The sequence below is a fragment of the Sinohyriopsis cumingii genome, chromosome 2 (genome assembly GCF_028554795.1).
Source record: "Sinohyriopsis cumingii isolate HCF-2022 chromosome 2, ASM2855479v2, whole genome shotgun sequence".
NCBI classification, from domain to species: Eukaryota; Metazoa; Mollusca; class Bivalvia; order Unionida; family Unionidae; genus Sinohyriopsis; species Sinohyriopsis cumingii.
This window is the reverse complement of record NC_142962.1, coordinates 79,732,894-79,756,290: the sequence shown is the minus strand read 5'-3', so window position 1 is coordinate 79,756,290 and position 23,397 is coordinate 79,732,894. Positions and strand designations below refer to the sequence as shown.

Below are 23,397 nucleotides of genomic sequence, written 5' to 3'. Positions count from 1 at the left end.
ATAGTGTCTATGCTAATGAATAGGAGGAACATATTGTACATGCTAATGTTGTTGTTGTTGTTGCAGTAGAGTTTAACACCATTTTTCAGCACACGATAGGCTATACATGGCGGCCAGTATTAATGGTGGAGGAAGAACCGGGAAACCCCCGGAAAGAACCACCGACCCACGAGAAACTACTGGCAAGCTTTCTCACATACCCACATAGGCTGAATCCGAGACTTGAACCAACACAGACAGAGGTGAGATGGCAGTGATCCGTAATGGAGATCGCTTTAGACCACTCGGCCACTGAGGGCTCCTACGTACTAATAAATCAGAGGACTATTGTATATGCTAATAAATAGGAGGAGTGTATTGAGCATGGTTGATATGTTAATCAGTAAGAGGAACATATTTTATTGATCAAATTTAATGCCTGATTCATCTGTCAAAAATATGGTCCTTTTCTCTTTTAGTCAGTAGCACATGGCCAGAAGAGGGGGCGAGAGGAGGATAATGAGGAAGAAGAGCCACAAGATGATGTCAAGTAAGGATAGATACCATACATCTATTATATTTAAATATTATTAAAAATTCCTACTAATTACTTTTGAATTTTCATCTTTTCTGGTAAACAGTGAAACAAAGATATTTTTCTGGTAGTGATGGCATTACCATCATCTTTGTGGTAAAGTTGTTAAATACAGGATGGAAACATGACTGAAATTCTATGTTCTACCAGACCCTTGTCTTTAAAAGCAAAGATTATCTTCACAAGATATTTCCATGATACTATTGTGGGGTAGGGGTAAAAGTTTTGACAGATTTGATGAGATTGGGTGAAGTTATATATAAATCAATGTGTGCAAGCTACGCATGATGCCCCAAGGTTCAACAAATTTGAGACATCAACAGTTATTTTGATTATGGATTGATTCACACATATCCTGCAGTTACTATAAATTCACTTTTTTTTATTCAGCTTTAAAGCTAGTCAATTGAAAATTGGATCACTGATAGTCCCATGGTTGTTGATTGTGCCAACAGCTTTGCATTTAATTATGCCTCATGGGTAGGGTTGATTTTTCATAAATTTCAGATAACCTCTAAGCTGCATGTCTCACATGCCTGAGAATTGCCTATCTTCATCAATGACCCAGATGTCGACAAGCCAAACTTGGACCCATGGATAATTACCCAGGGTATGTCCCTACCTCCAAATACTTAGCCCCATGGTAATAACATTGAAAGTATTAAGATCCCATCTAATAACCGTAGTTAATAGGAATATATTTGACTGTTTTTGATCAGTGCCCTTGTAAAGAGGAATACATTTGCCTGCTTTGCATCAGTGCACTTAAACCCAGTAATCTGTGGGCAGATATATGTAGCTGAATGTGATAGTGTTCTTGTCTCTGTCGTCAGATTCATGACGTTTTCATGATTTGTGCTTCAGATTGTGGGAAGATGGTTGGAAGGACAGATATTACAAGAGTAAATTTGATGTGGACAGTGACGATATTGAATTCAGACACACTGTGGTAGGTTGTGTTATTGTATTGATTTGCTTTTAATTATACTAGCTTATGGGGATCATACATGGTTTGTCTGATTCAAACAACTGTCAAAACAAAGTTTTTTGTTTTTTGTTTTTAACCTGAAAGTTTCAGATTATTTTCTGAATGTTCTTATAAATGTTTAAGCTTGCTGAACCATGTATGATTGCTATAATCACATAATTCGTCACCAGAATAAAATTATACTTAAATTGTGTGCAGAAGCATTATTAAAAATAATATTTAAATCCATTTTCTTCTAAAATTAAATTTGCAGAATGTTAGTTTGTATTTGGTAAAATATATGTGCATTGACCAGTTTGCCGCCAATTTTACAAGTGTGCGATGGGGAAACAGTACTGTGAATAACCTATATCATGTGGGGTTTTTAATTAATGCCAAACAATCAAGCCTGAAAATTAAGACGAACTCTTTATTCACTGTTTTAATATAAAATTCTGGTTTTGTACTGAAATTGTACATTAAAGGTTTTGACAGCTTTTTATGATCTTTAATCAAGTCAGTGCACAAAATCTATTGGCCGACTCTGTAGCTCAAAAATTTCTTAACAATGATTTCATGCAGATTATTTGTTTTTCTTTTTTCAGGCAGATCATTATGTGATAGGATTGTGTTGGGTGCTTCGTTATTACTACCAGGTATAGACATAAATAAATCACCTATTTAAATTTTTATTAGGATTTGAACTTATACCATTAATTTTCATCTTTATATTTTCTTATCTTTGCTGTTATCTGAACTTATACTCCAACCATACCATTTTTTTTTTCATAGTATGTATACTTTCTACAATGTTTCTTAATGGCTAGCTGGCTCTCAATACTCACTGTATTCCAGTATTTAACTTTCAGTGTACTTTCACTCGCTATAGCTTGCTGCCTCAAATATATTGTGAGATGTTGATGTGCATGTTTGAGTTGGGCCAAATTGCCTCTTAGATTCTCCGCATGAGGTTCCCAGCTGACCTCCCTATAATTTTATGGCAGCCATATGTACTGCATCTTCTCTATCAAAATTCTGATATAATAACCCTCTCTACACCTTGGAGGATCGATCACATTTCAAGTGTCTCGGGTCCATGAATTTCATTAGATGCCACAAGCCACCAATCCAATCAAAATTAAGTTCAAATTTGAACACTATTCATACATGATTGAGAGAAGGGGACCATACAGCTGGAATGGACTCACAAAAAAGCAATTTTCCACTGCCAGTCCGTGTTTGTACAAACACATCCTTCCCCTCAAATGTGCCTGTAATGGCTTCTCTCTGGTATGTAGTTATACTTTCAGCATTAAACTTTGAAAATATCCTTTTGAAGCCAATTGCCTCCACCATTTTTGGCCAATCAACAAAGCACAGATGTTACATGCTGTTGGTTGGCATTACATACTGAGGAAGGCAACCATGAAATCCAATAGATGTTGCTAAGACAAAGCACTCAAATACCTGATCGATCCACCAAGGTGTAGATAGGGTTAACATTTTGGAACCTTGGGTAGCGAAGATGTTTCTACTGGTCATGACTTCTCCTGCTGTCCTAGCTTCTGACTATCCCATGCAGCCATCTGACTGGCTACACTTCCCTGTGTATGATCATAGGTCTGACTATCCCATGCAGCCATCTGACTGGCTACACTTACCTATGTATAATCATAGGTCTGACAATCCCATGCAGCCATCTGATTGGCTACACTTCCCTATGTTTGATCATAGGTCTGACCATCCCATGCAGCCATCTGACTGGCTACACTTCATTATGTATGATCATAGATCTGATGATCCCATGCAGCCATCTGACTGGCTACACTTCCCTATGTATGATCATAGGTCTGACGATCCCATGCAGCCATCTGACTGGCTACACTTCCCTATGTATGATCATAGGTCTGACGATCCCATGCAACCATCTGACTGGCTACACTTCCCTATGTATGATCATAGGTCTGACCATCCCATGCAGCCATCTGACTGGCTACACTTCCCTATGTATGATCATAGGTCTGACAGTCCCATGCAGCCATCTGACTGGCTACATTTCCCTATGTATGATCATAGGTCTGACTATCCCATGCAGCCATCTGACAGGCTACACTTCCCTATGTATGATCATAGGTCTGATGATCCCATGCAGCCATCTGACTGGCTACACTTCCCTATGTATGATCATAGGTCTGATGATCCCATGCAACCATCTGACTGGCTACACTTCCTTATGTATGATCATAGGTCTGACAATCCCATGCAGCCATCTAACAGGCTACACTTCCCTATGTATGATTATAGGTCTGACAATCCCATGCAGCCATCTGATTGGCTACACTTCCCTATGTATGATCATAGGTCTGACCATCCCATGCAGCCATCTGACTGGCTACATTTCCCTATGTATGATCATAGGTCTGACCATCCCATGCAGCCATCTGACTGGCTACACTTCCCTATGTATGATCATAGGTCTGACCATCCCATGCAGCCATCTGACTGGCTACACTTCCCTATGTATGATCATAGGTCTGATGATCCCATGCAACCATCTGACTGGCTACACTTCCTTATATATGATCATAGGTCTGACAATCCCATGCAGCCATCTAACAGGCTACACTTCCCTATGTATGATTATAGGTCTGACAATCCCATGCAGCCATCTGATTGGCTACACTTCCCTATGTATGATCATAGGTCTGACCATCCCATGCAGCCATCTGACTGACTACACTTCCCTATGTATGATCATAGGTCTGACTATCCCATGCAGCCATCTGTCTGGCTACACTTCCCTATGTATGATCATAGGTTGGAAGCTACAACAGAACAGGCACACATTAACTGACTGTTCCATCTTCCATGGGTTATGGGAATTTGCATTGTTTGTCCATATGCATAGCCTTCCCACCATTTTGCTATGCTTGTTCTTGCACTGACCCAAGCACTGTCAGTTGTTCATCTGCTGGCCAACTGGCCATTCTACTCTGTGCATGATCCATGGTCAATTGCTGTAATGGGCTGGACTGCAATAGTCAAGTTGTTTTGTCTTCAGGAGCTAATACATGGGTCAGGGATCTGTCTGGACTCATGCATAAAAGGTACTGGTTTTGATTTCCAGACCAGGCTGCATTGTCTGGTGTGTTGTGTCCTTAAGCAAGACACTTTAATCTCAGTGCCCAACATGAAGTAACTGAAGCCATTAGGCAAAACAGTTTAAAGTGGGATTAGTCCAGCCAAACCAAATAATGTTTTCTAAGGGAAAAAACACTGTTGGAATTCACTAATAATACAATGTATCATCTAGGCTGAAAAACTAAAGCCATGTCTAATAAACACAAGTTAATGTATTTCAGTATCAGATTTTTTAAAATACAGTTTTATATTTCCTCTTGTTTTGTATGCTTTGTACTATATCATGACTATAATCAAAAACTTAATAGAGGGTGGGGATGCATTTTGATGAGTACTAGACCTTCATGGCAAAAATAGGTTACAATAAATTATGCTTTTAGTTTATTTCTCAAGCATTGTTTGTGATAGAATCATTAAACTAAATGATAATGTGCTTTTCTGCCTGTATCACAACCATACAACAAAGGGTGACAGTGACCTACATTACATATATTGCTTAGATTGTTCTTGCATTTAGCTTGTTGACTTGGTTAGGGGATGTATTTTAATAAATACTCTTGTCTTTACAAAAGTGTGTTACTGTGACCCATAAATTATGTATCACTGACTTTAAGTTCTCTCTAATTATTTGTCAAGCAAAGTTTATGCTAGTATAATATGCATCTCTGTTCATACCAAACCCATGTAATTAAAGGTTGCAATGACCCACATTTCACATTTTACTGGCTGATGTCAAGTTCTTGCATTTAGCTTATGACCACATAGGGTTTTTTGCATGATAGGTTTTAGCATGCATTTGTATTCTATTTAGAATTATGAAACTTGGTGAGGGTTTGCATTTCAACAAGTACTACACTCTCATTGCAAAAAGAGGTCACTATGACTTTCATTCCTTACACATTTTAAAATTGTCTGTTTAAGATTTATTTCTTTGGCATTGTTCATGTTAGTCATAAAACTCAATAATTAGATACATCTTTGTTTGCACTACACCCTTAGAATCCAAGAAAGTCACTGTGACCTACATTTAATGCCTTATATATTTTAAATATTTATGTTCAGCTTATGGCCACATAGGCTTGTGCATGCTTCATACATGGAATTGGCCCCAGTCACATTATTTCCATACAGAATCTTTAGTGGATTCTTACATGGCTTAGCTCCCTTAAGTTTGAGCTTTTGTTCTATAAATCACTGAATCCCCAAACCCCATCATACAGGACATGCTTCATGATGGCCTTGGGTTTGTCTTGTATACCATTTCAGTTGAACCAATTTATTAGCATTTCCCCAATAATGGTTTGCTTAATGACACAGGTGGGGTTTATGGCTCTTTTAAAGCTATAACCTGGGGTTTATGTCTAAGAATCAACTTTGTCCTGTTCATAAGACGTCGTCCAGGAAATTAGGAAAAGTAGGAGACTATTTGTCAAGCTTTTACCTCATGGTTGAAATGGTTGATGCGTTAGACATGTTCAGAAATCTCTCTGGATTTGTTTGGCCTTTTGAATACATGAGATAAAAGCTGTTTCTGCAAGCTTTTTGTTCAGTTATAACTTCTATTCTGGACATTGCTTGAGCAGCCTTTACCTTCAGGATTTGGCTGTGCAGAGAAGGGAGAGAAATCTGGTGGGTACAGTGATGGTTGGCTGTACTACCTTCATCGTAGGTGTTGGGTTAAAGTTTTTCTTGAATTCACCGGTACACTTTTCTCCAACAAGGAAATGGCATGCATTTCTCCTTATTGTCTGGTCAAGCTTCCCAGCAAATATCAGTGCTTAATTTTATAGTAACTGCTATAATCTGTTTGCACTAATTCATTTTGTTGGGAGAATTGTCTCAAACATCACTTGACGATCCCTGTTATTACATCTTCTGGCTGGTTACTAAAGTTGTAAAATGGTGCTCTTTCATTTCCTCCTTCTAATGTAGCTGTTAATGGGTAAATATTCTAAGGGAAACATAATTTACCTTTTAAAACATCTCCCACCCTCCAAAGTTAGGTCTCAGCTATATAGTGCCCATGCTATAGAGATCTCAGTGATTGACCCCATCTTTTCTTCCCAAAGCAAGTCACTGCCTTCAGTCCATTGCCCTTCACTCTGAAATTTTCATCTACTCACTTCAGTACCCTTAGTTCATACAAGCTTGAAAAATCCTTGAATTTTGAACAAGTTGGTTCTGTATTTGAAAAGTTTTTGGTTTTGTTTTAAAAAACGCCTTGCATTTTTCCCCAATAATGTTCTGGCAGATCAAGTTATGTGAAGTTAGGAACAATCAGTAGAACCAACAACTTAGACCCTGATCTTCGGGTGCATTATTGTTTTTAGTTTGACTCATAAGCAAGTAGATATGGAAGTTTTTTTCTTCTTCTGATGTTGTACCAATTTTGCAGTGACAAAGTAACAAATGGAGAAAGTTTAAAAAATAATCCTTGAAAACTTGTAGTTTCTGTAAACTCTTTGAAAAACAATTCTTTGGGAATCAATTAACCCTGGTACAATGCAGATGTAATATTTTTCACATTCATTTTTAAAAATATACAAATTGGTATGTTGATATCAGTTTTTCCAATAAAATATATATAGCATGTCCTTTTTGACATCATATGCTAATTAAAACTGGCGCTCTTCCAACCACCCCTTTTAAGAAATTTATTAATTTTTTCCTGAAGAACTCGTTCATCTCTGTCCTCATTTCCTTTTCATCATCCAATTTTAGGGTTGCTCATCATGGAAGTGGTATTTTCCTTACCACTATGCTCCATTTGCATCAGACTTTGTCAACATTGGAAGGCTTCCAAATGATTTTGAAAAGGGAACCAAGCCGGTAAGTGTATGCTAATTTGATTTAGTAATATTATATAGAGGCAGAATACTCTGTATTCTATGAGAAATACAGTATCAGACATGCCAACCCTAACAAATGTAGTAACTGGTACAATTTTTTTTCACCCCTTTTCAAGTGAATTAAGTAAAACCTTAACTTCTAAAAATGTGTCTCTTGGGATTACAGAATAAGAGTCAGAAATCTCCTTGGTGACTGAGAAAACACAAAAATTAAAATACATTATTTTGGGCAGATAGTGGATATTTTTACTAATCTCATGGAAATATTGTGCAAGACTTAAGAGACTTTAACATTGTTCTTAACAATAAAGCATAAATTGGGCACATGTAGTTTTTAGCTCTAATTGTCATAGACCAGGATAGCTTATGGGATGGTCTGTTGTCAGTTATATGATGTCCACCATCCAACCGTTACAACAAATTATTGATACTCTTCCTGAACTACTTGGAGAATTGCCATGAAACTTTCCACACACATTCACCAAAGTCAAGTTGTTCTTAAATGAGTTTTCTTGTTGTCTTAGGGTTTAATGCAGTTTTTCAGCACAAGATAGGCTATACATGGTGGCCAGTATAAATGGAGGAGGAAGAACCCGGGAAAACCCCAGAAAGAACTAGCGACCCATGAGAAGTTAGATGAAGATGAAGCGCAGATGTTCAATATGGCCATCACAGCAACCATCTTGAAATCTTAATGCTATTCATCCTGACTGGTTGGGATATTCACAAGACTTCTTAAGTCTGGTTGTACCTAAATGAAAATGGTGCCGATATGGCATCCAATATGGCCACCACAGCAGCCATCTTGAAAAACTTGTTATCATTACTCCTCCTGAATGGAAAGTCATATTGGTACATTGTTTTCACCAGGAGATTTTTTATGTGTAGTTGGTCCTAAATGAAAACGAGATCTGTAAAATATTAATTTTTTGAATTGGAGAACTAACTATTTTTATTACAGGTTTTGATTATTGAGGGTTGGCAACTCTGAAATTTAGTCTTGCTGATGAATCAAATCGGAAGAATTGCCTATGGAGATTGAAGAATAAACTACCGTATATACTCATGTATAAGCTGAATAATTTAGGAAAAAATAAAAGCCCGGAAGAAGAGGGGTTGGGTTGGCTTATCCGCAGGCCAGTGTCTAAACTTGACAGTTTTTAGGTCTTTTTGTTGGCTACTTTAATGGCTATAAATATTGCAACATGAAACAATAATTTTTTCCGTGTCCTAAGACATAGGCATGTAAAAAAAAGAGTAACTTTCAATGACCCGACAATTATTAAACTGTTATAAAGTACTATGATTGATTTTATTATTATTTTGCATGTGCATATTTTCTGATTTCTCCAACACAAAGTTAAATAAAGGTAAATACAGACTTCATAATTTGTGGACTGGTTGAGTTTACCAGGGAGACCATGCTGAACTATAATGTACAGTACTTACACAGTGCAAAGGATACATAGCATCACTTAAATCCTTACTTATTCCCAAACATAGATGCAGATTTTGCTTTATTCATTGTTTCGACCAAATTGCATTCTTCAGATAACATTTCAGCTTGTCCTTAATAGTTGTTTCATTTACATTGAATCACGTGCTCACGAGTTACTCATTTTCAATGATATAAGGTATCCTACAAACTGAGGTAATATTTTTAAGAAGTTATGCACGTTTAATTGTACAAGGCACATAACAATCATAATTTACATGTTCATGAGGAGTGGTGATAATAAAGCTAAAATTCTCATAAAGATCAACCAAGATCAACATCAATCAACTTTAGTGTTTTAGCTGAACAAACATAACTTTCCACACAATGGAAAGCTTGATGTTTCGGCGTCTCCTATGTTGATAGTTGGCAAATTTGTCTTTTGTTTTGCAACAGCAGTACAGGCCAGTTAATAATTAAAACCTTGAAACTGGCTTGTGATAAGAGGGAATTTTGACTTATAACTATACCAATACATTGATGTGTAATTGCCTTTTTTTCCATAATAATAGCACGATTACCATAATTTTGTAAAATGGGGTGTAAGGCATACCTAAGAACTTCTCAGAAACCAAGTAGGGAGACTGAATAAAAAAAATAGAGATTGAGACCTAAAATCGGGAGGTTTTTCATGGCATTTTAAAAGCCTTGTTTTCACTAAATATTGATTGATCTTCCTGGTCTAAGATGCGTGAAATTCGTTTTAAAAAGACTCGCTGTTTCTTCCTGTGATGTGCCCTTTTTTCCCCCCAGGACATGCCCTATTTTCATATTCTGGTCAGCTGTGGTCAAACTGCACAATAGCTAAAGATTAGCCTTAAATAAACCAGCAAGAAAGCCAGCGCGACTAATTAAAAGTTAATCCATATCCATGCAACTATTTTGTGAAAACGATTGGCCTTCAAAGAAACCACGTTCTACACTATTGTATGTTTTCCCCTCTTTGTATATCTGACCATATTCCCTTATTGTCAACTCGTAAAGCAGTTAGTATTGTTTGTTATAAAATATGTATTCTGAATTAGTTTTTTGAGGACACATTTGCTGCGTGGTATATATTTTCATTCCTCCTTTTAATTTAACAGTGGTAATTATCATTGGTATATATGGTATAAAAATGGCAGGTGTTCACTCGTGTAAGTTTCTTTCGTGGGAATGGCACTATAGCAGATAGAGTTAAAGCATTCATAGTGATCATTCTTGGGATTGAAATTAATTGTGGATGATTTTATTGTTGTGGATTTTGTTTTTTTGTTCAGGTTTATTTTATTACTTTTTATGGGGCCCCGAGTGGCCGAGTGGTCTAAGGCACTCTTCGTTACGGATCACTGCCATCTCACCTCTGTCTGCGGCGATTCAAGTCTAAGATTCAGCCAATGTGGGTATGTGAGAAAGCTTGCCAGTAGCTTCTCGAGGGTCGGTGGTTCTTTCCGGGGTTTTCCCGGGTTCTTCCTCAACCATTAATACTGGCCGCCATGTATAGCCTATCGTGTGCTGAAAAATGGCGTTAAACCCCACAACAACAACAACAACAATTACTTTTTATTATTGTAGAAGTAAATAAAATCATTAATTTACGTGAATAATGTTTAAACTTGACATTCTGTTTAGTGAATAATTGGAGTATTTATATTAAAATAATTATTTCGTCACAACAATAAATTCACAGGTGATATAACAGAACATGTAGGACTTTTCTTGTTTAGAAGAAATGAAAACCAAAGACACAATGTAATAATCGGGAGTTCTCTGCAAAAATCAGAAGATATTATGAAATTGGGAGGTAGGCGTGGAGCGACCCTAAAAATCGGGAAGTTTTATTTCTTCTCCTGTTGTGAAAGTTGACACCTATGGTGTAAGGTCGCTTACATCAAAGCGAACTACAGCTCAGCTTTTACAGTATTAGCATAACTTTTGAAGCATTATTTCTGAAACTTTATTATTGTATTTTGGAGATATCATTAAAGTTTAGCGCAATGTTGCCCATGATTCAGCTCCAAAGGATATACTTAATTCAGCATGTAATCAAATCTACAATGTACATGCGGTGGCGCCATTATGTAAATATGTTCAGTAGCCTAATTGTGAGGGTTGAATCGAACCATATTGTTTGTTTGTTGTGTTGTCATACTGGGATTACATTTTAATGAGTTAGGTATTTACAATTTCAGAGCAAAGTAAAAACATAATTACTGGTGCAGTGATATAAAATGTCCAATGCAATAATGCATAGACAAACAATCGAGTCAAAAGGGAGAAGTAGTGTTATAGCAACTTGCGATTGCTAAATTCTTGTCATCGTTCAGTCAAATTATACACAAATCTAGATTAGGCAGAAACAATAAGAAAACAAATTAAATAAATTACTTTTCAAACAAGTTTATACCATTTCTTTTTAATATTTATCCATGCCGATCTTGAGATAAGTATACATGTAACTTTTTTAAATATGTTTGCCTAAATAGATGCATTTTGAACTTTCCTCATGCATCTTGAGATGTCTCGGAGTTGTAGGTCGGCCTATATGCGGGTCATGCACTTTTCAGTGTTTATACCTGTTGAATTTGGGGATCAGCTTATATGAAAATAGGTTTATATGTGAGTATATATGGTATTTGTTGGGGAACAATTTTAATTTTATAAGATCTTAAATAACTTGTTCCTATTTAAGTTGTTAAATTTAATTGGTAATAAACATTACAAGTTGGACAAGTAAGTTAGTACATAGACAAATCATTCAAGATCTGTTATACAAATAACAACATTGTTCTAATTATACATTTTATCATGGGAGATGTGTCAAAGGCTTCTAACTTTTGGATAAGTTACCATATATACTTGCTTGTAGTTGACTCCAGCTACAGAGAACAAAGACTCAGGTCTGCCATACATAATATGCCAGAAGATCAGGGTCTGTGTTGTTTGTTCTTCTGATTACTTCTAACAGACTACATAGAACCAGATCTACCAGTACTTTATGCAGTGACAGATCTGGTCTGTGCAGTTTGCAGTTGGACTTTTAAGCAAGTATATATGGTACATATTTTTCATTTGCTTATTAATTTTGTGAATTGTTTCATATAAGAATTGAACTAATATTTACAGGATTAGTGAAGTCATGAAGCTTGAAAATAATCGCCACATGAACAGCCATAGTGAAACTTGAAAATTAATCACACACCACAAGAACAGCCATAGTGAAACTTGAAAATGAATCACATCCCACATGAGTGGCCATATTGAAGATTTAAAATTAATCACACATGAGGTCATGGGGAAGCAAAGACTGTTCATATATAGTTTCAATCTTCATGACTTCCTAAATTCTATAAAGATCAAGTTCACTGCTTATAATTACAAACAGTTATGGGAACAAAAATGAATCTCAAGAAACAAATAAAAGAACTATTTTTAAAATTGTTTTCATATATTGTCAAATTACACAAGCAAGTTGCATAAATACATAAATAATACCTTTCTGCATAACAGCCTTAAATTTTTTTTTACAAAGGCTTGTTGAAAATTTATATTTATTTAAGTGAGGATATGTACAAGGACTATTGAGGGCAAACAGTAAATTTCACAGGGTTTCATTTGGAATACTTCTTTTGTGAAAAAAAAATACTTTGGAAAGAGATTTCAGAGGATTTTTTTGTTTCCACTTTACAGAAAATGGATTTCAAAACCTAAGATTGTCCAATCCTAATATGCTAACCACTATGTCAGGCAGCCTTTTTTTAAATTCTTCCCAGAAATCACAAAATATTTATACCATTATAAAAATTTTAAATTAAAAAAATCTTCATCTTAAACAGAATCAAAGGCGCATGGACAGTCTTGTTTTGTGTTGATTTTTTATAGTTTTATATTTATTTGTTAATTAAGCATCTTATAATTTAAAAAATGCTGATTTTCACTCATACTGATTCTTTGTATGTTTCTTTCAGTTTAAGCCCCTGGAGCAGTTGATGGGAGTGTTTCCAGCTGCTAGTAAACAACATGTTCCTGTCACTTGGCAGAGGCTTATGTGTGATCCTGTAAGCTGTATGCTACTTTGTATTGTTTTCGGGGCATTAAGGGGGATTTATACCCATTGATGCATAGAAAGAAACCAGAGAAATACATGTACAGTGTATTTATTTCTTCTGAGGTTTTAAATTTTCAAAATCACTGGTTGATATTATACATTTGACTACTTTAATCATAAATATTTTAAGTAACTGGATTTGAAAGTATGTTTATGTATAAGTATGATCCATCTGGATCAGCACAAAGCCAGCATTTGGTAGCCATATCTGTGATACTTTTTGTAATAACAGCACAAAGTCAGCATTTGGTAGCCATATCTGTGATACTTTTTGTAGTAACAGCACAAAGTCAGCATTTGGTAGCCATATCTGTGATACTTTTTGTAATAACTGCACAAAGCCAGCATTTGGTAGCCGTATCTGTGATAATTTTTGTAATAACAGCACAAAGCCAGCATTTGGTAGCCATATCTGTGATACTTTTTGTAATAACTGCACAAAGCCAGCATTTGGTAGCCATATCTGTGATACTTTTTGTAATAACTGCACAAAGCCAGCATTTGGTAGCCATAGCTGTGATACTTTTTGTAATAACTGCACAAAGCCAGCATTTGGTAGTCGTATCTGTGACACTTTTTGTAATAACTGCATAAAGCCAGCATTTGTTGTATCTATCATAATTTTTATAATAACTGCAAAATATTCTTCCTTTGCAGTTACTGAATTCAAGCCATTAATAACTGTCAATCCAATATGCCTGAAAATGTCTCTCTCTTATAGGTTTGTCCTAACTGACAAATTGTTGCTGCCATAGGGTCTTGCCTTCGAGAAATGGTTACCTTAGATTTGCTGTCAGCCTGACATTTTATACCTTGATGTTCATGTGATTAATATTTATTAACTTTCTTACAAAGAATAATTTAGTAAACTCACTTTATCCAATAGTAAAGATCACCTTGTCTGACAGCTACTTCTAAAGTTATCAAAATATACATTTTGTCATTAAATATAAATATTGTTACTCATTAATTAGTGAAATTGTTTTTCTTCACACACTGTTGCACACAGTTCTTATGTATAATGGATTCAAAATTTCAACAATTGTTACTCATTTAATCAGTACATAAAGAAATCCTACATTAGTGTTGCTAATAATTTCATTGCTTGGACTTGATTAAAATCTGTGAGTGATCCACTTGTATCTGGCTTTATTGAATACAGTATAACAGATCATACTGGCTTTGTTTTTCAAGAAGAGTTTTTGATTGGCTATGACTTGGTCATTTAGTCCAATATGCAGCCAACCAATAATTAGAACATGGGTACAAGCAACAGTTGTCAACAACCACTTATGGTAGGTGTGATATGTCACAAGAAATAAAGAAGCATATAGAGGGAGATAGATTCAGGAATTCAATAAATGAATGGCCAGATGTAGTTTAGATAAAGTGATTAAAGCAGGGGTCTCAATCATGTGACATGTGGCCCGTGGAGTTACTTCCATTGGCCCGAAATAACAACCCGGAATTTATAAAATAATGCAAATTTTTTTCTTCACAGCCAGCCAGTTTTTATAAAAATGTTACTGATACATCATTAACGTTTTGTTGCCAGCATTTCAACTGACTTCTGACCTCCTTTTAGATGAATTTATGGTTGTGTTGCTCTTGTCCATCTGTCAGTTCAACCATAGATCAATCCATTTGTCAGTTCAACCACCCATCAATCCAACTGTCAGTTCTACCAGCCATCAAGTCATCTGTCAGCTCAACCATAGATCAGTCCATTTGTCAGTTCAACTACCCATCAATCCATCAGTTCAGCCATAGATCAATCCATTTGTCAGTCCAACCATCCATCAAGCCATCGGTCAGTTCAACCATAGATCAATCCATTTGTCAGTTCAACCACCCATCAATCCATCTGTCAGTTCTACCATCCATCAAGTCCTGTGTCATTTCATCCATCCATCAGGCCATCTGTCAGTTCAACCATCCATCAATCCATCTGTCAGTTAAGCCATCAGTCTGCTCAACCATCCATCACACCATCAGTTCAGCAATCTATCAAGCCATCTATCAGTTAAGCTGGCCATCAAGCCATCTGTCAGCCCAACCATACATCAGTCTTTTTGTCAGTTCAGCCAGCCATCAATCCATCTGTCAGTTCAGCCAGCCATCAAGCCATCTGTCAGTTCAACCATCCATCAATCCTTCGCTCATGACTTTCTCATTCTCTTTTTGCTGCAGAGTCGTGCAGCTTTGCATGTTGATGTATCTTGGTGAAAACTTCATTCTTATTAAAAGTTTGTCACTTCAGAATATATATATATATATATATATATATATATATATATATATATATATATATATATATATATATATCAGTTTTTCAGGATAATATTTATTGCAAAGGATGAGATTGTGGGGTCATTCATATTTATTAACACAGTTCAGGTTTGAATCTGATTTTATGGTTTGATTTTCTTTTTGTTTCAGGAATCTCCAATCATCGATTTCTATCCAGTAGACTTCAGAATTGACTTGAATGGGAAGAAGTTTGCTTGGCAAGGTGCAGTAAAGTTATTTCCTGTTATCAAAGATTTAAGTTTAAAAGATGTTAATTATAAGTTAATTATTTTAGCACATTAGCTCAGAATGTTTTGAAATCTCTGTCTTTTTGTTGGTCTGTATATCTATCCTACCAGCTGTATATCTTTTACCTAACTTCTAAATCACAAGGTAGAAATTTTTAAAATTTTGAAGTTAGGTTTCCTTGGGGTAACTATCAGCTAGAGGGGTGCCATCATTGATCTCCACTCCTGGGGTCAAAGGTAGTGAGTTCAAAAGTAAAGGTCAAATTTCAATTTTAGTGACATTTGCAAATATTATTTTGATCAAATTTTGTATATGCAGTCCTATTTGAAAATTTTAATGGCAGTTTCCAATTTTAAATGGCAAAGCACAAATAGATTGATCTCTATAGACATGAAGCGAAGATTGGTGAATTAATGTAAAAGATGACAGAAATTGAAGTATTTTATTAAGCCAGATTAAAGACTCATTATAGAAAAGCATAAGCTTATTTTTAATATATCGAGATCAGACAAAACTGTCAGCAGTTATCTTCTGCTTCTGCCTGAGGCCATACACTAAAATGTTACCTAGCACACTATAAAAAAAACTTTTTACATACTGCCTGACATCAGGTAAGGCATCTATACCTTCATTCTGTCTGATGTTTACAGATGTTTAAAGATAAGGCTTCTTTGCCTTCATCTTGTATGATGTTTACATATTAAAGGTCTATACCTTCATCATGTCTGATGTTTACAGATTAAAGGTCTTTACCTTCATCATGTCTGATGTTTACAGATTAAAGGTCTTTACCTTCATCATGTCTGATGTTTACAGATTAAAGGTCTTTACCTTCATCATGTCTGATGTTTACAGATTAAAGGTCTATACCTTCATCATGTCTGATGTTTACATATTAAAGGTCTATACCTTCATCATGTCTGATGTTTACAGATTAAACGTCTTTACCTTCATAATGTCTGATGTTTACAGATTAAAGGTCTTTACCTTCATCATGTCTGATGTTTACAGATTAAAGGTCTTTACCTTCATCATGTCTGATATTTACAGATTAAAGGGCTTTACCTTCATCATGTCTGATGTTTACATATTAAAGGTCTATACCTTCATAATGTCTGATGTTTACAGATTAAAGGTCTTTACCTTCATAATGTCTGATGTTTACAGATAAGGCTTTACCGTCATCTTGTCTGATGTTTACAGATTAAAGGTCTTTACCTTCATCTTGTCTGATGTTTACATATTAAAGGTCTATACCTTCATAATGTCTGATGTTTACAGATTAAAGGTCTTTACCTTCATCTTGTCTGATGTTTACATATTAAAGGTCTATACCTTCATAATGTCTGATGTTTACAGATTAAAGGTCTTTACCTTCATCTTGTCTCATGTTTACAGATTAAAGGTCTTTACCTTCATCATGTCTGATGTTTACATATTAAAGGTCTTTACCTTCATCTTGTCTCATGTTTACAGATTAAAGGTCTATACCTTCATCGTGTCTGATGTTTACATATTAAAGGTCTTTACCTTCATCTTGTCTCATGTTTACAGATTAAAGGTCTTTACCTTCATCTTGTCTGATGTTTACATATTAAAGGTCTTTACCTTCATCTTGTCTCATGTTTACAGATTAAAGGTCTTTACCTTCATCTTGTCTGATGTTTACATATTAAAGGTCTATACTTTCATCTTGTCTCATGTTTACAGATTAAAGGTCTTTACCTTCATCTTGTCCGATGTTTACATATTAAAGGTCTATACCTTCATAATGTCTGATGTTTACAGATTAAAGGTCTTTACCTTCATCTTGTCTGATGTTTACATATTAAAGGTCTTTACCTTCATCTTGTCTCATGTTTACAGATTAAAGGTCTTTACCTTCATCTTGTCTGATGTTTACAGATTAAAGGTCTTTACCTTCATCATGTCTGATGTTTACAGATTAAAGGTCTATACCTTCATAATGTCTGATGTTTACAGATAAGGCTTTACCGTCATCTTGTCTGATGTTTACAGATTAAAGGTCTTTACCTTCATAATGTCTGATGTTTACATATTAAAGGTCTTTACCTTCATAATGTCTGATGTTTACAGATTAAAGGTCTTTACCTTCATCATGTCTGATGTTTACAGATTAAAGGTCTATACCTTCATAATGTCTGATGTTTACAGATAAGGCTTTACCGTCATCTTGTCTGATGTTTACAGATTAAAGGTCTTTACCTTCATCTTGTCTGATGTTTACATATTAAAGGTCTATACCTTCATAATGTCTGATGTTTACAGATTAAAGGTCTTTACCTTCATCTTGTCTCATGTTTACAGATTAAAGGTCTTTACCTTCATCATGTCTGATGTTTGCATATTAAAGGTCTTTACCTTCATCTTGTCTCATGTTTACAGATTAAAGGTCTTTACATTCATCTTGTCCGATGTTTACATATTAAAGGTCTATACCTTCATAATGTCTGATGTTTACAGATTAAAGGTCTTTGCCTTCATCTTGTCTCATGTTTACAGATTAAAGGTCTTTACCTTCATCATGTCTGATGTTTACATATTAAAGGTCTTTACCTTCATCATGTCTGATGTTTACAGATTAAAGGTCTTTACCTTCATCTTGTCTGATGTTTACAGATTAAAGGTCTATACCTTCATCTTGTCTGATGTTTACAGATTAAAGGTCTTTACCTTCATCATGTCTGATGTTTACAGATTAAAGGTCTTTACCTTCATCTTGTCTGATGTTTACAGATTAAAGGTCTTTACCTTCATCATGTCTGATGTTTACAGATTAAAGGTCTTTACCTTCATCTTGTCTGATGTTTACAGATTAAAGGTCTATACCTTCATCTTGTCTGATGTTTACAGATTAAAGGTCTTTACCTTCATCATGTCTGATGTTTACAGATTAAAGGTCTTTACCTTCATCTTGTCTGATGTTTACAGATTAAAGGTCTTTACCTTCGTCATGTCTGATGTTTACAGATTAAAGGTCTTTGCCTTCATCTTGTCTCATGTTTACAGATTTAAAGGTCTTTACCTTCATCATGTCTGATGTTTACAGATTAAAGGTCTTTACCTTCATCTTGTCTGATGTTTACAGATTAAAGGTCTTTACCTTCATCATGTCTGATGTTTACAGATTAAAGGTCTTTGCCTTCATCTTGTCTCATGTTTACAGATTAAAGGTCTTTACCTTCATCGTGTCTGATGATTACAGATTAAAGGTCTTTGCCTTCATCTTGTCTGATGTTTACAGATTAAAGGTCTTTGCCTTCATTTTGTCTGATGTTTACAGATTAAAGGTCTTTGCCTTCATCTTGTCTGATGTTTACAGATTAAAGGTCTATACCTTCATCATGTCTGATGTTTACATATTAAAGGTCTTTACCTTCATCATGTCTGATGTTTACAGATTAAAGGTCTTTACCTTCATCATGTCTCATGTTTACAGATTAAAGGTCTTTGCCTTCATCATGTCTGATGTTTACATATTAAAGGTCTATACCTTCATCTTGTCTGATGTTTACAGATTAAAGGTCTTTACCTTCATCTTGTCTGATGTTTACAGATTAAAGGTCTTTACCTTCATCTTGTCTGATGTTTACAGATTAAAAGTCTTTACCTTCATCTTGTCTCATGTTTACAGATTAAAGGTCTTTACCTTCATCATGTCTGATGTTTACAGATTAAAGGTCTTTACCTTCATCATGTCTGATGTTTACAGATTAAAGGTCTTTGCCTTCATCTTGTCTGATGTTTACAGATTAAAGGTCTTTACCTTCATCTTGTCTGATGTTTACAGATTAAAGGTCTTTACCTTCATCATGTCTGATGTTTACAGATTAAAGGTCTTTGCCTTCATCTTGTCTCATGTTTACAGATTTAAAGGTCTTTACCTTCATCTTGTCTCATGTTTACAGATTAAAGGTCTTTACCTTCATCATGTCTCATGTTTACAGATTTAAAGGTCTTTACCTTCATCTTGTCTGATGTTTACAGATTAAAGGTCTTTACCTTCATCATGTCTGATGTTTACAGATTAAAGGTCTTTGCCTTCATCTTGTCTCATGTTTACAGATTAAAGGTCTTTGCCTTCATCATGTCTGATGTTTACAGATTAAAGGTCTTTGCCTTCATCTTGTCTGATGTTTACAGATTAAAGGTCTTTGCCTTCATCTTGTCTGATGTTTACAGATTAAAGGTCTTTGCCTTCATCTTGTCTGATGTTTACAGATTAAAGGTCTTTGCCTTCATCTTGTCTGATGTTTACAGATTAAAGGTCTTTGCCTTCATCTTGTCTGATGTTTACAGATTAAAGGTCTTTACCTTCATCATGTCTGATGTTTACATATTAAAGGTCTTTACCTTCATCTTGTCTGATGTTTACAGATTAAAGGTCTTTACCTTCATCTTGTCTGATGTTTACAGATAAGGCTTTACCGTCATCTTGTCTGATGTTTACAGATTAAAGGTCTTTACCTTCATCATGTCTGATGTTTACATATTAAAGGTCTTTACCTTCATCATGTCTGATGTTTACATATTAAAGGTCTTTGCCTTCATCATGTCTGATGTTTACAGATTAAAGGTCTTTGCCTTCATCTTGTCTGATGTTTACAGATTAAAGGTCTTTGCCTTCATCTTGTCTGATGTTTACAGATTAAAGGTCTTTGCCTTCATCTTGTCTGATGTTTGCAGATTAAAGGTCTTTGCCTTCATCTTGTCTGATGTTTACAGATTAAAGGTCTTTACCTTCATCATGTCTGATGTTTACATATTAAAGGTCTTTACCTTCATCATGTCTGATGTTTACAGATTAAAGGTCTTTACCTTCATCTTGTCTGATGTTTACAGATAAGGCTTTACCGTCATCTTGTCTGATGTTTACAGATTAAAGGTCTTTACCTTCATCATGTCTGATGTTTACAGATTAAAGGTCTTTACCTTCATCATGTCTGATGTTTACATATTAAAGGTCTTTGCCTTCATCATGTCTGATGTTTACAGATTAAAGGTCTTTGCCTTCATCTTGTCTGATGTTTACAGATTAAAGGTCTTTACCTTCATCATGTCTGATGTTTACATATTAAAGGTCTTTACCTTCATCATGTCTGATGTTTACAGATTAAAGGTCTTTACCTACATCTTGTCTGATGTTTACAGATAAGGCTTTACCGTCATCTTGTCTGATGTTTACAGATTAAAGGTCTTTACCTTCATCATGTCTGATGTTTACATATTAAAGGTCTTTACCTTCATCATGTCTGATGTTTACAGATTAAAGGTCTTTACCTTCATCATGTCTGATGTTTACAGATTAAAGGTCTTTACCTTCATCTTGTCTGATGTTTACAGATAAGGCTTTACCGTCATCTTGTCTGATGTTTACAGATTAAAGGTCTTTACCTTCATCTTGTCTGATGTTTACAGATAAGGCTTTACCGTGATCTTGTCTGATGTTTACAGATTAAAGGTCTATACCTTCATCATGTCTGATGTTTACAGATTTAAAGGTCTTTACCTTCATCATGTCTGATGTTTACATATTAAAGGTCTTTACCTTCATCATGTCTGATGTTTACAGATTAAAGGTCTTTACCTTCATCATGTCTGATGTTTACATATTAAAGGTCTTTACCTTCATCATGTCTGATGTTTACAGATTAAAGGTCTTTACCTTCATCTTGTCTGATGTTTACATATTAAAGGTCTTTACCTTCATCTTGTCTGATGTTTACAGATTAAAGGTCTGTACCCTCATTTTGTCTGATGTTTACAGATAAGGCGTCTATACCTTCATCTTGTCTGATGTAACAGATAAGGGGTCTATACCTTCATCTTGTCTGATATTTATAGATACAGGTTCTATACCTTCATGTTGTCTGATGTGTATAGATAAGGGTTTTCCATGTTGTCTAATGCTTATTGACAAGGGGTTATCATATTTAATGTTTATAGATAAGGTGGGTTATCATATTGTTTGACGTTTATAGTTAAGGTGTTTTCATATTTGTCTGATGTTTATCGATAAAGGGTTTTCATGTTGTCTGATGTGTATAGATAAGGGGTTTTCATTGTTGTCTAATGTTTATAGATAAGGGGTTATCATATTGTTTGATTTTTATAGTTAAGGTGTTTTCATATTTGTCTGATGTTTATCGATAGGGGGTCTATAGCTTCATATTGTCTCATGATAATTTTTACTTTTTGATAATACCTCATCACTATCTGATTTGGTGGTAATTTGACTGACAGTTACCTTTCTGCTGATACAAATTTCCATATTTGTATCGATATCATCAGTTTCCAGGGCTAAAGAATTCCTATTGTTCTCTTATTTGTGAGAAGTGACTATGAAAGCGTAGGTCACATTTTTAAAGATGCTTGTCCAGTTGGATGAGTAGCTTATAAAGTAGATAAAATATATTGTACAGTGTATGATGAATAAAGTTCCAAGTCACTTGACCTGCAGGACAAATAGCCAGCTGAAAACCTTTTGAGCCCTGTTCTTACATTTTTGAACCATTACCCAAGTTTGACTGAACTTTTCCTGTATTATACTGGTCACTAGTGGTCTATAAGCCAGCCTAATAATGCGTACCAATGGTAACTTAATGTAGGAACTGCATGTCTGTTAGGGAAATGGATTATACTGTGAAATAAATTGTATGTGCCAATTGTATTTATTGTAAAATGTTATGTACGCATCATTAGAATATCATTTTCTAGTTTATACATTATGAAGCTTAAGGTTGCCAGAACATGACCAGTTTTCACTCATCATTAACCCATTATTATGTGGTATCACATAAAAATACATTGCCACAATGTACAGATGCCATTCTAACATGGCCTTGCAAGTAACTACCCTTGCTATCAAACATCCTGACCAGTAAAACAACACTTTTATGGCTTCCATGAGCCACATTATAAAGAGAATACTGTCCTTGTATAAAACAATTACTACATTCTTTGTTTTGTAGGTGTGGCCCTGTTACCATTTGTTGACGAGAAGAGGCTGTTGGAGGCATTGCAGTCTGTGTACCCAGATCTGACTGATAAAGAACGTGAGTATGAACTTAATGCCCTACTCATCCCTCCGGGTTGGATGTCTTTTGGAGGGAAAAATACATCACAACTAATGAAGTATTATTCACTCAGGTGTTTCTCCTTCAAATACACTTGATATCACATTAACATTAGGGATATAAGCCTGGTACCTCCAGATCCAGCCTACTAAAAATATATCTTTTAAAAATTTGTCTTTCCTATCTCATTTGGACGATTACCCATTACCTCCACTTGCACCACCAGGTGTCCCTAATTTTTAAGGACTGCTTCTGTACAACATCATACAAGAAACCTCATGTGAATACAAAGCCAAATTTGTGTTAAATTCAAACCATCCATACAGGATTTTCAATTTATTTTGGATTAATATGCCTTCATAAAGAGGTGCCAAACATTTTCTTTAATTTTGTGAATAGCTTGTGAAATGTTTTCACTTTCGGAGACTTGGAAATAGTTAGACCACATGGTACGACATGCTATTGTTAATGTATGTTGCTATTCATGGTTTTGCACAAACAGCAGATTTTTCACTCATCCAGTTAATAATAGGTGTTGTTTAGTGACTTATTATGCTGCATCGTTAATTTTATACTATTTTATTATGTTTCTGGCTTTGTTGTTGTTGTAGGGTTTAATGCCATTTTTCAGCACACGATAGGCTATACA

General features: G+C 35.2%; 1 protein-coding gene across 1 annotated transcript in view; it reads left to right on the top strand.

Annotated features, from left to right (window-relative positions):
• LOC149805257 (5'-3' exoribonuclease 2-like) overlaps positions 1-23,397 on the top strand; it is a 186,042-nt gene that overhangs the window by 75,505 nt on the left and 87,140 nt on the right. The window contains exons 18-24 of the mRNA XM_089948909.1: positions 459-529; positions 1,439-1,523; positions 2,147-2,197; positions 7,404-7,511; positions 12,974-13,063; positions 15,553-15,625; positions 22,644-22,727. Coding sequence (XP_089805035.1) covers positions 459-529; positions 1,439-1,523; positions 2,147-2,197; positions 7,404-7,511; positions 12,974-13,063; positions 15,553-15,625; positions 22,644-22,727 — 562 coding nt within the window. The remainder of the gene's footprint in view (positions 1-458; positions 530-1,438; positions 1,524-2,146; positions 2,198-7,403; positions 7,512-12,973; positions 13,064-15,552; positions 15,626-22,643; positions 22,728-23,397) is intronic.